This window comes from Pungitius pungitius, chromosome 15, assembly GCF_949316345.1.
Source record: "Pungitius pungitius chromosome 15, fPunPun2.1, whole genome shotgun sequence".
Taxonomy (NCBI): Eukaryota; Metazoa; Chordata; class Actinopteri; order Perciformes; family Gasterosteidae; genus Pungitius; species Pungitius pungitius.
The window spans coordinates 14,217,806-14,230,567 of NC_084914.1; the positions used below are offsets into that span (position 1 = coordinate 14,217,806).

General features: G+C 40.0%; 1 protein-coding gene and 1 pseudogene across 3 annotated transcripts; both read right to left on the reverse strand.

The window, feature by feature from the left end:
* Positions 1-924: 924 nt before the first annotated feature.
* LOC119208987 (zona pellucida sperm-binding protein 3-like) lies at positions 925-7,100 on the reverse strand. 3 transcript variants are annotated; one of them, XM_062557940.1, is made up of 10 exons: positions 6,977-7,100; positions 6,722-6,888; positions 6,542-6,642; positions 6,378-6,466; positions 6,116-6,296; positions 5,936-6,041; positions 5,763-5,848; positions 5,581-5,672; positions 5,426-5,498; positions 5,146-5,352 (listed from the first exon to the last, which is right to left on the reverse strand). In XM_062557940.1, exons 1-9 carry the CDS (start codon positions 7,041-7,043, stop codon positions 5,437-5,439), a joined length of 951 nt encoding a protein of 316 aa, XP_062413924.1. In that variant the 5' UTR covers positions 7,044-7,100; the 3' UTR covers positions 5,146-5,352; positions 5,426-5,436. The 3 variants fall into 3 exon arrangements, with proteins under 3 accessions (XP_062413923.1, XP_037313755.2, XP_062413924.1); XM_062557939.1 differs by lacking the exons at positions 5,146-5,352; positions 5,426-5,498; positions 5,581-5,672; ... (4 more) ...; positions 6,542-6,642; positions 6,722-6,888 and adding exons at positions 925-1,276; positions 1,351-1,442; positions 1,535-1,620; ... (3 more) ...; positions 2,305-2,408; positions 2,488-2,654 and having other exon boundaries at positions 6,977-7,072; XM_037457858.2 differs by lacking the exons at positions 5,146-5,352; positions 5,426-5,498; positions 5,581-5,672; ... (5 more) ...; positions 6,722-6,888; positions 6,977-7,100 and adding exons at positions 925-1,276; positions 1,351-1,442; positions 1,535-1,620; ... (4 more) ...; positions 2,488-2,654; positions 2,743-2,853.
* Positions 7,101-8,880: 1,780 nt separating this feature from the next.
* Positions 8,881-10,720, reverse strand: LOC119208990 (zona pellucida sperm-binding protein 3-like; annotated as a pseudogene).
* Positions 10,721-12,762: the final 2,042 nt, after the last annotated feature.

Here is a 12,762-nt window from a genome sequence, read left to right on the forward strand (position 1 = left end):
GTCATTCTTTCATTAATCTTAGTTTTGTTTTCTTCTGACGTGTAATTGAATAAGGTTATGGACCACCAAGTGCGCTAGTGCTGTGTAGAAGTTACTTGTGCTTCATACTGCTGTAATACGTTTTTAGCTGGATGAGTTGGTGAAAGTTCAGATAACTAGAGCAGCTAAAACCCAAGTGCTGCCTAAGTTTGCCAATAGCCAAGAATTAATTTCTGCCACATCGCTTGTGCATCCCGCCACTGTTTCACCAACACTTACACACAACCTTAAGCTCTGCTCAGACTCATGCACTAACATTTTATAGTCGTGACTGGTGTGGTCATACAGGACACTCAATGCTATTGAAAAAAATGGTTTGGGGCAGTTCTGTGATTTACAAATACACATCAGAATACCAAATATTGTGACCCATTGTGGAATGTAAGCCATCAAGGTACTCTGGTGGAATATATTCCGTGTCCAGCAAAGGCGTCATTAAGTTACTGATCACAGGTTGGTGCGCCATTACTATTGTGCTCTTCAGATTTTCCAATAACCACACATTTCTCACTCCAACGAGTTGCTGGACACTAAAGATGCAACAAAGTTGCAGTTCACATGAACATAGGGCCCTAGTGTCATGCAAAAGCATATGTGTCCATTAAGTTTTTAAACACAAGATAAAGATGACATGTTTGATTGCACACTTAGTTTATTTTAAAGAAATGTACTACACCAAGACTATTCAATATAGAGACAGGATCCAGTGGCGTATGCCACTACAATACTAGGACAAAAACTACTTAAGTCATGTTACAAATAGTTGACTATTCTGACATGTTTGAATTTCTACTTCGAAGGGCTCTTCTGTAGCCGAGCATATTCATATGGCAAACCGAGCCCCAGACACATAATCTGTTCACATCAAGCGAAGATGTAATTTAAAAAAAAAAAAAAAAAAAAAAAGCTACCTACAAGGAAACACTAAAGACAAGTAAGCAAATAACCCAAGTGCGCTTTAGGCAAGTTTAAATCTTTAATGCTTCATACATCTGTAATCCAAGGGAAACAAAAATACACTTTGAGAAGCTCCAGAATCCCAACAAAATTCAGATATAAATTGCAACATTGAGCCATTCCTGTTGAAGACAAGAGATTCAGATTGTAAAAAGGATAAATGGTCAAGCACAAACTAAAGGAAAGCTACCTTTAAAAAAAAAAAAAAAAAATCATTAAGAAGTCTCATCAGTAAGGGTAAGGGGTCCAAGGACTGCTTTTTGAGCCACACCACGAGTCCCTGTTTTAAAAGAAAAAGGAAAGAGTTAACGTAAATAGCAATAGACACGTTAACCTAGCAGAATCCACAAATACCGGATTGTATACTCCTGGTCGTCCTGGACTTGCAGTCCGAGTCACAGCAGTCACAGAGAGTGCTGTAGGCATAGTTGTCCAGCAGCTCCCAGCTGAGATACAGATTGAGAAAGGGCAAAAAGATTCGCCATCATAGAAGTCTGACTTTACCCACCAAACAATAAAGATCATTTTAGAAAGTTACCCATGCTCTTTGACATAGTGGCAGGCCTTCTTGGTGCTGTCAAGACCGTTTGTGTCCCAAGCCACAAGCTTACAGTGGATGAACACCTGTTATGTAGAGGACAGAGGTTGTAAGGCAGAGTTTGCTTCCACAAAAGCCCGGAAACCTGCACAATGTGTCGTTACCTCTTCACCAAGACCAAACCTAAAGGCCTGAAGGGATAGGTGGAGCTCTGATGATTTCTGTCTTGGTTCAAATTTTGAGCCAGACATCCTGCTGTCCACGAGGCATCTGTATTAAAAATAACGTGTTAGATCCAATTTCTGTAAAATAACAGTATGATCTGGTGAAACAAGAGTACCCCTTATTGGCGATTATGGGGTACACAGGGCTGTCAGGCTGCAGCTCCCGTGTGGTCGCTGCGACGCATTCCTCAAGAAACAGAAGCAATGGCTGATGGGTTTTCTGTGACACGCTGGCCATGATCGGGATGAAGGATCCCAGAGCAAAGGTAGTAGACTCAGCAGGGCCTGAGAAGTCATCTACAGCAGAAAAGAGGGGGATGATTAAGTTACACGTCACCTTAAGATCCACCACATTCAGTGAAGAATTTACGTGAACCCACCATTCATGAGTCCAATGTGGAACACAAGATGTCCCACACCATGTGTACTGAACACAGGGTCATAAATCATAGGGTACCAGTCTTTAGGCCTGCAACAAAACAAAGAGCAAATCAAGCAACTGCTGCCATTTTACTAAACATCCAATGTTGTAAAATAAGCACCCACCTTTCAAATGTACAGACAACAGGATGAGTGAAGGCCAGAGATTGAGAGTCAGAAGAAGAACCGTAGGTTAGGTCATTGGTGTACATCAAGTAATCACCAGTTACCTTAGAGAGAGACTAATGTCAGTGAGGCACCAGAAACAAACTTAGTTAGCAAGGTTATTTTAAAGAAGGTTCTACGCACAAGTCTTCTGAAGCTACAGTCATTGAAATCCACTCTGAAAACTGCCTTGGTGGCCGAGAAGCTGGTGGGGAAGCAGCTTCCCAGACGGAAGAGCGAGGTATCAGCCTGGGATTTGCCCTTAGTCCACACCACCGTCACAGCGTCAGGCCTACAGTCCAGCTTCATGTCTGGAGAGGGGCAAAACACAAGGAACTCAAACTCATTCTGTCTAAGGGATACAAACACACAACTTCACTCACTATTTGGTTACATTACCTGCATTGACCAACATGACCACGGCCAGGCTCAAAACCACTGCTCGTTGCCAATAGAAAGCCATCATGACTTTTTGCTTTCTCCTGGCACTGGGAGGGTTTTTATTCCTTGTTACGGGAGCCCATTGATCAAGAAAACGTCTTTCACTTCGTGTGATTTATTAGTATCAGGTGCAGCTCATTACACAGATGTGTTTCATTTAGAGTGAATTCAGCACCTTGATTAGCTGCACATGATCAGGTGTTGTTAATTGTGGAAATATTTTCTCTTATGCATTAAATATTTAAATGTTTCATTATGCCACGTAACCAAACAGCCTGAAACAATTTTTCTTCACCACCATCTTTGCAACCGTACTGCAGGAGACTAAATCTATTAGCGTGAGAGCTTGTTAATCTGGCTGAGGTGAAAAACACATAGAATTTACAAAGTAGCTCAAAGTAAAATTAGTTCTATGAAGGGCCACAATCTGATTCCCACAGTCTTTATTTTCTACAAAGATTCAGTTAAGAGAAACAACATACAATCTTAATGCTGAAGTGGTCCACTTTTGTTTACTGATGGTAGTGAAAATGTAATATAGTTCTATCGGATAGCAGAATGGTCTCTTTTATAGAGATGGTAAAGTAAATTCTACTGTGCAGTTCTTACTTATGTATGGTTATTTGCACTTTAAAATTTGCACTTTATTATTATTTGTACTCATGTATATTATTTACTGAAGAAATGTGCACATTATTACTTACACGGTTATATACTTGAATACTTTCTGCGTTTACAATGTTCAGTTCCAAATCTGTGTTTTTAGTAATTGTGGTGGTATTTGGTATTTATAATTTTATCTTTTATATAATTTCTTTTCATGTTTGTTTATGTAAATTATTTATGTTTAGAAGTTATTTGGGGAATAAAGAGAACCTAAGAAATTCTGAATGGTTGTTATTCCTTTGGTGGTAGTGGTGGTTGGTTGGTTGGTTGGTTGGCTGGGGGGGGCACCACTAAGCATTTGTGCTTAGGGCACCCAAATGGCTAGCGCCGGCCCTGAATATTCCCTCAGCATAATGTACAAATTATTTATAGATCAAGAATATACCATTCTGTTTACTATTGTTATGAATCGTTTTGGCTCTGGCCTATTAGAAAAGTCCAAACCTAAATAACTAACTCATTTGAAAGCCTAGCTCTTAATCTTCCACATCCAACCTTTGTTATGGTGCACACAACCCCAGGTCTGTATTCTGAATTCCTGCCTGAATTTTCTGAGATGTGAACAAGTTTAGTCTTTAAGACAAGTATTTGATGTGGGTTTTAATGTTTGTGTAGATAGGTGTTGAGTTGTATTTATTTGCACAATTTAATAAACATACTAAAAATAAAATTAATTCCCAGACAGGAAACAGGCAGGGCTGATTTCAAGCCTCTACCTAAATATTTTATTACAATTTTTGAAAACATGAAATGCACATCAGCTATGATTACCTCAAATATTTCCACAAGATGCGATGGATGACAATAGCAACCCTTCATTCAATGTTCATGTAAATGTGGAGAAGCACGCGTGACATAAATCAGAATAAGGGCTTGTCTGAACAGTATGGCAAGAAACCACAAAAGGATTACATGGCAAATACAAGCCTGCAATTAAATGAACAGTTGATGAAATGTTGGAGTCAAGAAACATGGTTATGTGGATAAAGCTTTTACAGAATTGGTTTCCTCCTAAATCGTATTGATATTTGACCTCTGCTCGTAGATGCTTTGGGGATGGAGATTACATGTCATTTAGCTGATGCTTTATTCAAAGTGACTTACATTCTGCCTGGGGAGAAATTAGGGGTTAGGGGTCTTGCTCAGGGACACTTTGACATGGAGCAGGGAGCAGCCAGGATTTATTAACACCAACCTTGTGGCTCCCAGCACATCACACTACTCCACACAACACACCCTTTCTGAAGATAAAAGTCATGCTCTGAATTGGTCTCTAAAGTGATCAGTCAATTTTTAGAAATATGGCTCTAGTTAAAGTCCATTTCTGAAATGAGATCTGACAGCAAGCCTGGAAATAGAGATCTGTAGTGTAGTTTGACCAGTGCACAAAGTAAATTATGAAAAGACAAATTAAGCAGGAAGAAAAGGATGATCAGAACATGTGTAGGGACGAGGAGTTTCACATGCTTTTATTCCAGTAGATCTTTAAATGGAGGTAGTCCCAGAATAGACATAGTCCTGCTTGAATTCCAGGACATTTCACAGTCTACACAATTATGGGTTTATTTTAAAGTAAGCAGAGAGCAGTCACTGTAGAAACAGCTGAGCCATCAAGATATGGACCATTTCTCATGTACTTCACCAGGAGAGGCATAAGACAACTTGTTGGATAAATATTCCATATTTGTATTCTATAAAAATCCCATTGTTAAAGCTAGTTGGTAGAAAGTGTAAAATTACATGATCTGCTGATTAAGCCATGACGAAAACCCATTAAAGAGACGAACACGAGCTTAAGTTACATCTTTAATATGATCCGATATCCATAATGGCAATTGAGTTTTCAGAAGCTTCCAAAGCCTAATATACAAGTCAGAAACTAGTTGCAGCATTGATCCATTCCTGTTGGAGAACAGAAGACAGTTAGAATGTTGCAAAGGATGAATTTTAAGCACACTATAAAATTGAAAGTTACCTATGGAGACTTCAAGAAGTCTCAGTAATGGTAAGCGGTCCAAGGACTGCTTTTTGTGCCACTCCATGTGAAACTATATGAGGGAAAACAAATCACTACAGAGATAGGGGGTCAAATCAAAACCAGACAAGTTAATGTGGCAGAAATTAAGTTACCCGATTCTATACTCCTGGTCCTCCTGGACTTGCAGGCCGAGTCACAGCAGTCACAGAGAGTGCTGTAGGCATAGTTGTCCAGCAGCTCCCAGCTGTGTTCAAGATTGAGAAAGGGCAAAAAGATTCGCCATCAAAGAAGTCTGACTTTACCCACCAAACAATAAAGATCATTTGAGAGTTACCCATGCTCTTTGACATAGTGGCAGGCCTTCTTGGTGCTGTCAAGACCGTTGGGATCCCAAGCCACAAGCTTACAGTGGATGAACACCTGTTATGTAGAGGAAAGAGGTTTTAAGGCAGAGTTTGCTTCCAGCTTTCACAACAAAGCCCTGAAACCTGCACAATGTGTCGTTACCTCTTCACCAAGACCAAACCTAAAGGCCTGAAGGGATAGGTGGAGCTCTGATGATTTCTGTCTTGGTTCAAATTTTGAGCCAGACATCCTGCTGTCCACGAGGCATCTATATTAAAAATAACGTGTTAGAACCAATTACTGTAAAAAATAAATAAGAATGAGCTGGTGAAACAAGAGTACCCCTTATTGGCGATTATGGGGTACACAGGGCTGTCAGGCTGCAGCTCCCGTGTGGTCGCTGCGACGCATTCCTCAAGAAGCAGAAGCAAGGGCTGATGGGTTTTCTGTGACACGCTGGCCATGATCGGGATGAAGGATCCCAGAGCAAAGGTAGCAGACTCAGCAGGGCCTGAGAAGTCATCTACAGCAGAAAAGAGGGATCATCAAGTTACACGTCACCTTAAGAGCCACCACATTCAGTGAAGAATTTTTGTGAACCCACCATTCATGAGTCCAATGTGGAACACAAGATGTCCCACACCATGTGTACTGAACACAGGGTCATAAATCATAGGGTACCAGTCTTTAGGCCTGCAACAACAAAGAGCAAATCAAGCAACTGCTGCCATTTCACTAAACATCCAATGTTGTAAAATAAGCACCCACCTTTCAAATGCACAGACAACAGGATGAGTGAAGGCCAGAGATTGGGAGTCAGAAGAACCGTAGGTCAGATCATTGGTGTACATCAAGTAATCACCAGTTACCTTAGAGAGAGACTAATGTCAGTGAGGCACCAGAAACAAACTTAGTTAGCATGGTTATTTTAAAGAAGGTTCTACGCACAAGTCTTCTGAAGCTACAGTCATTGAAATCCACTCTGAAAACTGCCTCGGTGGCCGAGAAGCTGGTGGGGAAGCAGCTTCCCAGACGGAAGAGCGAGGTATCAGCCTGGGATTTGCCCTTAGTCCACACCACCGTCACGGCGTCAGGCCTACAGTCCAGCTTCATGTCTGGAGAGGGGCAAAACACAAGGAACTCAAACTCATTCTGTCTAAGGGATACAAACACACAACTTCACTCACCATTTGGTTACATTACCTGCATTGACCAACATGGCCACGGCCAGGCTCAAAACCACTGCTCGTTGCCAAAAGAAAGCCATCATGACTGTTTGCTTTCTCCTGGCACTGGGAGGGTTTTTATTCCTTGTTACTGGGGCCCATTGATCAAGAAAATCTCTTTCACCTGGTGTGATTCCATAGTCTCAGGTGCAGCGGCCACATTATCACAGGCTCAAACAAAGTAAACAAACAACCTGAACCATGAGCCAGCTTTAGCCTCAACCATGTAGCTTTAGTCATAATAAAACCAGATTTAACTTCCATCATCATGGAATTACAATTTGAATGAGAGAGAAATAGGATTGTCGGAAAAAGGCTTTTGATACATAAGACAGATCATTTATATGAATAAGGAATAAAAATGGTCCAAGAATAGACCTTTGTGCAACCCCACATAGTAGTCGGGCTTTGTTGGAATAGCAACAATTAACACTGTTCTGATTCTGAGACGTTTTTAGCAATTTGTTTGCAGTGTTAAAGAAACCTTACCTATCCTGCTTTTCCAATGAATTATTAAGTTTTACAAAATGCTTTAGAAATGTCTATGACGATACTTCAAGTCAATTTATTATAATCAAGTGCGGAGATACTTTTATTAATAAGGTGAAGTAAAGCCATAAAAGTTTAATGATTTAAACGATTTGAATTAGAGTCTCGGTACAACATAATCTTTCTGTGTACAATTTTCTCTAGTATTTTTTAAAAACAAGACAAAATAGATATAGCTCTGCAGTTGTTAAAACAAGATGAGTTTTCCGCTATACCCGAAGACGTTGATTTTTTAAATTTTTAAATCCTCTGGTACAATACCTGTTTTCAATGTGAATATGTGAGCCGGTGGCTATAATATTGTTTCACCTGTTTGACTCGTCAATCGTGATCGAACTATTGAGGACTCCTGGTTTAGAGCATTTTCAAACTTATAAGTTGTGATTGATTAAAATGTGCTGCATTATATTTGTTCGTGAGGAGAATTGTCGGTTTGGAACTTGGTTCTATGCCCTTAGAGGCGATCCTCAAAGGGGATAAACCTTTCATAAGGGAAACTTGCATTATTTTCTCCATTAGATCATCCCATGAATTCCTAGTAAGCATATCTTTAAATTGTGAAATGTTTAGCTTTTTCATAACTATTAGCCATCATTGATGTTAGTAATGACACCCTTGGTATAGAGTTTCTCAGATTTGGCCATTAGTATACAAACCCGTTTCACACTTGACATTGTTCTAGTTGATGGCAGTGAGATTTATGTAGCAGTGTTTCCACATGAACGTTAACACCATTGTTATACATTACACTATAGCGGAGTCAGATTTAGTGATCCAAATTTGGGTTTGTAAATTAAGCTGCCACAACCAACTTCAGTATAGGATTGCCACAAGGTTTGATGCATGTACAAATTTCACATGCAGTATAAATGCCTCCCCTAAGCTAGGGGGGAGGGTCATAGTGCTATTGAGTGAAAGGGTTGGCATGGACAGGTAATTAGGATTATGTTTTCAAATTAAATCCCACAGTATGAGTTGGGAGCTGTCAATTGTCATGATTTCAGGAAAACTAGCACTACAGTGGTGAACAATCAAGCATTCTTGCAATACCTAGAATTTTACACTACATTAAAAATCCAATGAAAGGAAACTTCCATAGATCATTTACTGTAGAAACACATCAGTGTCTGTTCTGTGGTGTATTAAGAGATAACAACTTCTACCAGGAACCATCAACTTCTCCAGGTCATGTAAAAAGCATTCTGAAGGATTTTTCAAGCAGTCAAAATCCCACAGTCAAAGCACTCTTGTAGCAAGTGCCAAGAGTAACACCAAGCGATGATGTTATGAAAAGAAAACCTCCTTAAACGCCAAAGACAATCACACACACAACTTAATGAGCTTACATATTTAATGCTTCATTACAATCAAAACTCCAATGGGCATCAAGCTTTCAGCATCCAGACAATTAAAATTGCATTTGAAAGTGCAACAGAATCCAATCCTGTTGGAAAACACAAGAGGAGGTTAGGTTGTAGTAACGTATAAAGTAATAGCATCATAGAAAAAAAGAAATTACCCTTAGAAAACGTCAAGGAGTCTCAGTAATGGTAAGGGGTCCAAGGACTGCTTTTTGTGCCACTCCATGTGAAACTATATGAGGGAAAACAAATCACTACAGAGGTAGGGGGTCAAATCAACACCAGACAAGTTAATGTGGCAGAAATTAAGTTACCCGATTCTATACTCCTGGTCCTCCTGGACTTGCAGTCCGAGTCACAGCAGTCACAGAGAGTGCTGTAGGCATAGTTGTCCAGCAGCTCCCAGCTGTGTTCAAGATTAAGAAAGGGCAAAAAGATTCACCATCATAGAAGTCTGACTTTACCCACCAAACAATAAAGATCATTTTAGAAAGTTACCCATGCTCTTTGACATAGTGGCAGGCCTTCTTGGTGCTGTCAAGACCGTTTGTGTCCCAAGCCACAAGCTTTTAGTGGATGAACACCTGTTATGTAGAGGACAGAGGTTGTAAGGCAGAGTTTGCTTCCACAAAAGCCCTAAAACCTGCACAATGTGTCGTTACCTCTTCACCAAGACCAAACCTAAAGGCCTGAAGGGATAGGTGGAGCTCTGATGATTTCTGTCTTGGTTCAAATTTTGAGCCAGACATCCTGCTGTCCACGAGGCATCTGTATTAAAAATAATGCGTTAGATCCAATTTCTGTAAAATAACAGTATGATCTGGTGAAACAAGAGTACCCCTTATTGGCGATTATGGGGTACACAGGGCTGTCAGGCTGCAGCTCCCGTGTGGTCGCTGCGACGCATTCCTCAAGAAGCAGAAGCAATGGCTGATGGGTTTTCTGTGACACGCTGGCCATGATCGGGATGAAGGATCCCAGAGCAAAGGTAGTAGACTCAGCAGGGCCTGAGAAGTCATCTACAGCAGAAAAGAGGGGGGATCATTAAGTTACACGTCACCTTAAGATCCACCACATTCAGTGAAGAATTTACGTAAACCCACCATTCATGAGTCCAATGTGGAACACGAGATGTCCCACACCATGTGTACTGAACACAGGGTCATAAATCATAGGGTACCAGTCTTTAGGCCTGCAACAAAACAAAGAGCAAATCAAGCAACTGCTGCCATTTTACTAAACATCCAATGTTGTAAAATAAGCACCCACCTTTCAAATGTACAGACAACAGGATGAGTGAAGGCCAGAGATTGAGAGTCAGAAGAAGAACCGTAGGTTAGGTCATTGGTGTACATCAAGTAATCACCAGTTACCTTAGAGAGAGACTAATGTCAGTGAGGCACCAGAAACAAACTTAGTTAGCAAGGTTATTTTAAAGAAGGTTCTACGCACAAGTCTTCTGAAGCTACAGTCATTGAAATCCACTCTGAAAACTGCCTCAGTGGCCGAGAAGCTGGTGGGGAAGCAGCTTCCCAGACGGAAGAGCGAGGTATCAGCCTGGGATTTGCCCTTAGTCCACACCACCGTCACAGCGTCAGGCCTACATTCCAGCTTCATGTCTGGAGAGGGGCAAAACACAAGGAACTCAAACTCATTCTGTCTAAGGGATACAAACACACAACTTCACTCACCATTTGGTTACATTACCTGCATTGACCAACATGACCACAGCCAGGCTCAAAACCACTGCTCGTTGCCAATAGAAAGCCATCATGACTTTTTGCTTTCTCCTGGCACTGGGAGGGTTTTTATTCCTTGTTACGGGAGCCCATTGATCAAGAAAACGTCTTTCACTTCGTGTGATTTATTAGTATCAGGTGCAGCTCATTACACAGATGTGTTTCATTTAGAGTGAATTCAGCACCTTGATTAGCTGCACATGATCAGGTGTTGTTAATTGTGGAAATATTTTCTCTTATGCATTAAATATTTAAATGTTTCATTATGCCACGTAACCAAACAGCCTGAAACAATTTTTCTTCACCACCATCTTTGCAACCGTACTGCAGGAGACTAAATCTATTAGCGTGAGAGCTTGTTAATCTGGCTGAGGTGAAAAACACATAGAATTTACAAAGTAGCTCAAAGTAAAATTAGTTCTATGAAGGGCCACAATCTGATTCCCACAGTCTTTATTTTCTACAAAGATTCAGTTAAGAGAAACAACATACAATCTTAATGCTGAAGTGGTCCACTTTTGTTTACTGATGGTAGTGAAAATGTAATATAGTTCTATCGGATAGCAGAATGGTCTCTTTTATAGAGATGGTAAAGTAAATTCTACTGTGCAGTTCTTACTTATGTATGGTTATTTGCACTTTAAAATTTGCACTTTATTATTATTTGTACTCATGTATATTATTTACTGAAGAAATGTGCACATTATTACTTACACGGTTATATACTTGAATACTTTCTGCGTTTACAATGTTCAGTTCCAAATCTGTGTTTTTAGTAATTGTGGTGGTATTTGGTATTTATAATTTTATCTTTTATATAATTTCTTTTCATGTTTGTTTATGTAAATTATTTATGTTTAGAAGTTATTTGGGGAATAAAGAGAACCTAAGAAATTCTGAATGGTTGTTATTCCTTTGGTGGTAGTGGTGGTTGGTTGGTTGGTTGGTTGGCTGGGGGGGGCACCACTAAGCATTTGTGCTTAGGGCACCCAAATGGCTAGCGCCGGCCCTGAATATTCCCTCAGCATAATGTACAAATTATTTATAGATCAAGAATATACCATTCTGTTTACTATTGTTATGAATCGTTTTGGCTCTGGCCTATTAGAAAAGTCCAAACCTAAATAACTAACTCATTTGAAAGCCTAGCTCTTAATCTTCCACATCCAACCTTTGTTATGGTGCACACAACCCCAGGTCTGTATTCTGAATTCCTGCCTGAATTTTCTGAGATGTGAACAAGTTTAGTCTTTAAGACAAGTATTTGATGTGGGTTTTAATGTTTGTGTAGATAGGTGTTGAGTTGTATTTATTTGCACAATTTAATAAACATACTAAAAATAAAATTAATTCCCAGACAGGAAACAGGCAGGGCTGATTTCAAGCCTCTACCTAAATATTTTATTACAATTTTTGAAAACATGAAATGCACATCAGCTATGATTACCTCAAATATTTCCACAAGATGCGATGGATGACAATAGCAACCCTTCATTCAATGTTCATGTAAATGTGGAGAAGCACGCGTGACATAAATCAGAATAAGGGCTTGTCTGAACAGTATGGCAAGAAACCACAAAAGGATTACATGGCAAATACAAGCCTGCAATTAAATGAACAGTTGATGAAATGTTGGAGTCAAGAAACATGGTTATGTGGATAAAGCTTTTACAGAATTGGTTTCCTCCTAAATCGTATTGATATTTGACCTCTGCTCGTAGATGCTTTGGGGATGGAGATTACATGTCATTTAGCTGATGCTTTATTCAAAGTGACTTACATTCTGCCTGGGGAGAAATTAGGGGTTAGGGGTCTTGCTCAGGGACACTTTGACATGGAGCAGGGAGCAGCCAGGATTTATTAACACCAACCTTGTGGCTCCCAGCACATCACACTACTCCACACAACACACCCTTTCTGAAGATAAAAGTCATGCTCTGAATTGGTCTCTAAAGTGATCAGTCAATTTTTAGAAATATGGCTCTAGTTAAAGTCCATTTCTGAAATGAGATCTGACAGCAAGCCTGGAAATAGAGATCTGTAGTGTAGTTTGACCAGTGCACAAAGTAAATTATGAAAAGACAAATTAAGCAGGAAGAAAAGGATGATCAGAA

Bases quoted from the DNA above. Each gene is read 5' to 3' on its own strand.
- LOC119208987 (XM_062557939.1), bottom strand. From the start codon at position 7,043: ATGATGGCTTTCTTTTGGCAACGAGCAGTGGTTTTGAGCCTGGCCGTG. The intron at 2,655-6,976 runs GTAATGTAACCA...GCCCCTCTCCAG, and splicing joins GGCCATGTTGGTCAATGCAG to ACATGAAGCTGGACTGTAGG. The intron at 1,443-1,534 runs GTAACTTTCTAA...TCTGTATCTCAG, and splicing joins CACTATGTCAAAGAGCATGG to CTGGGAGCTGCTGGACAACT.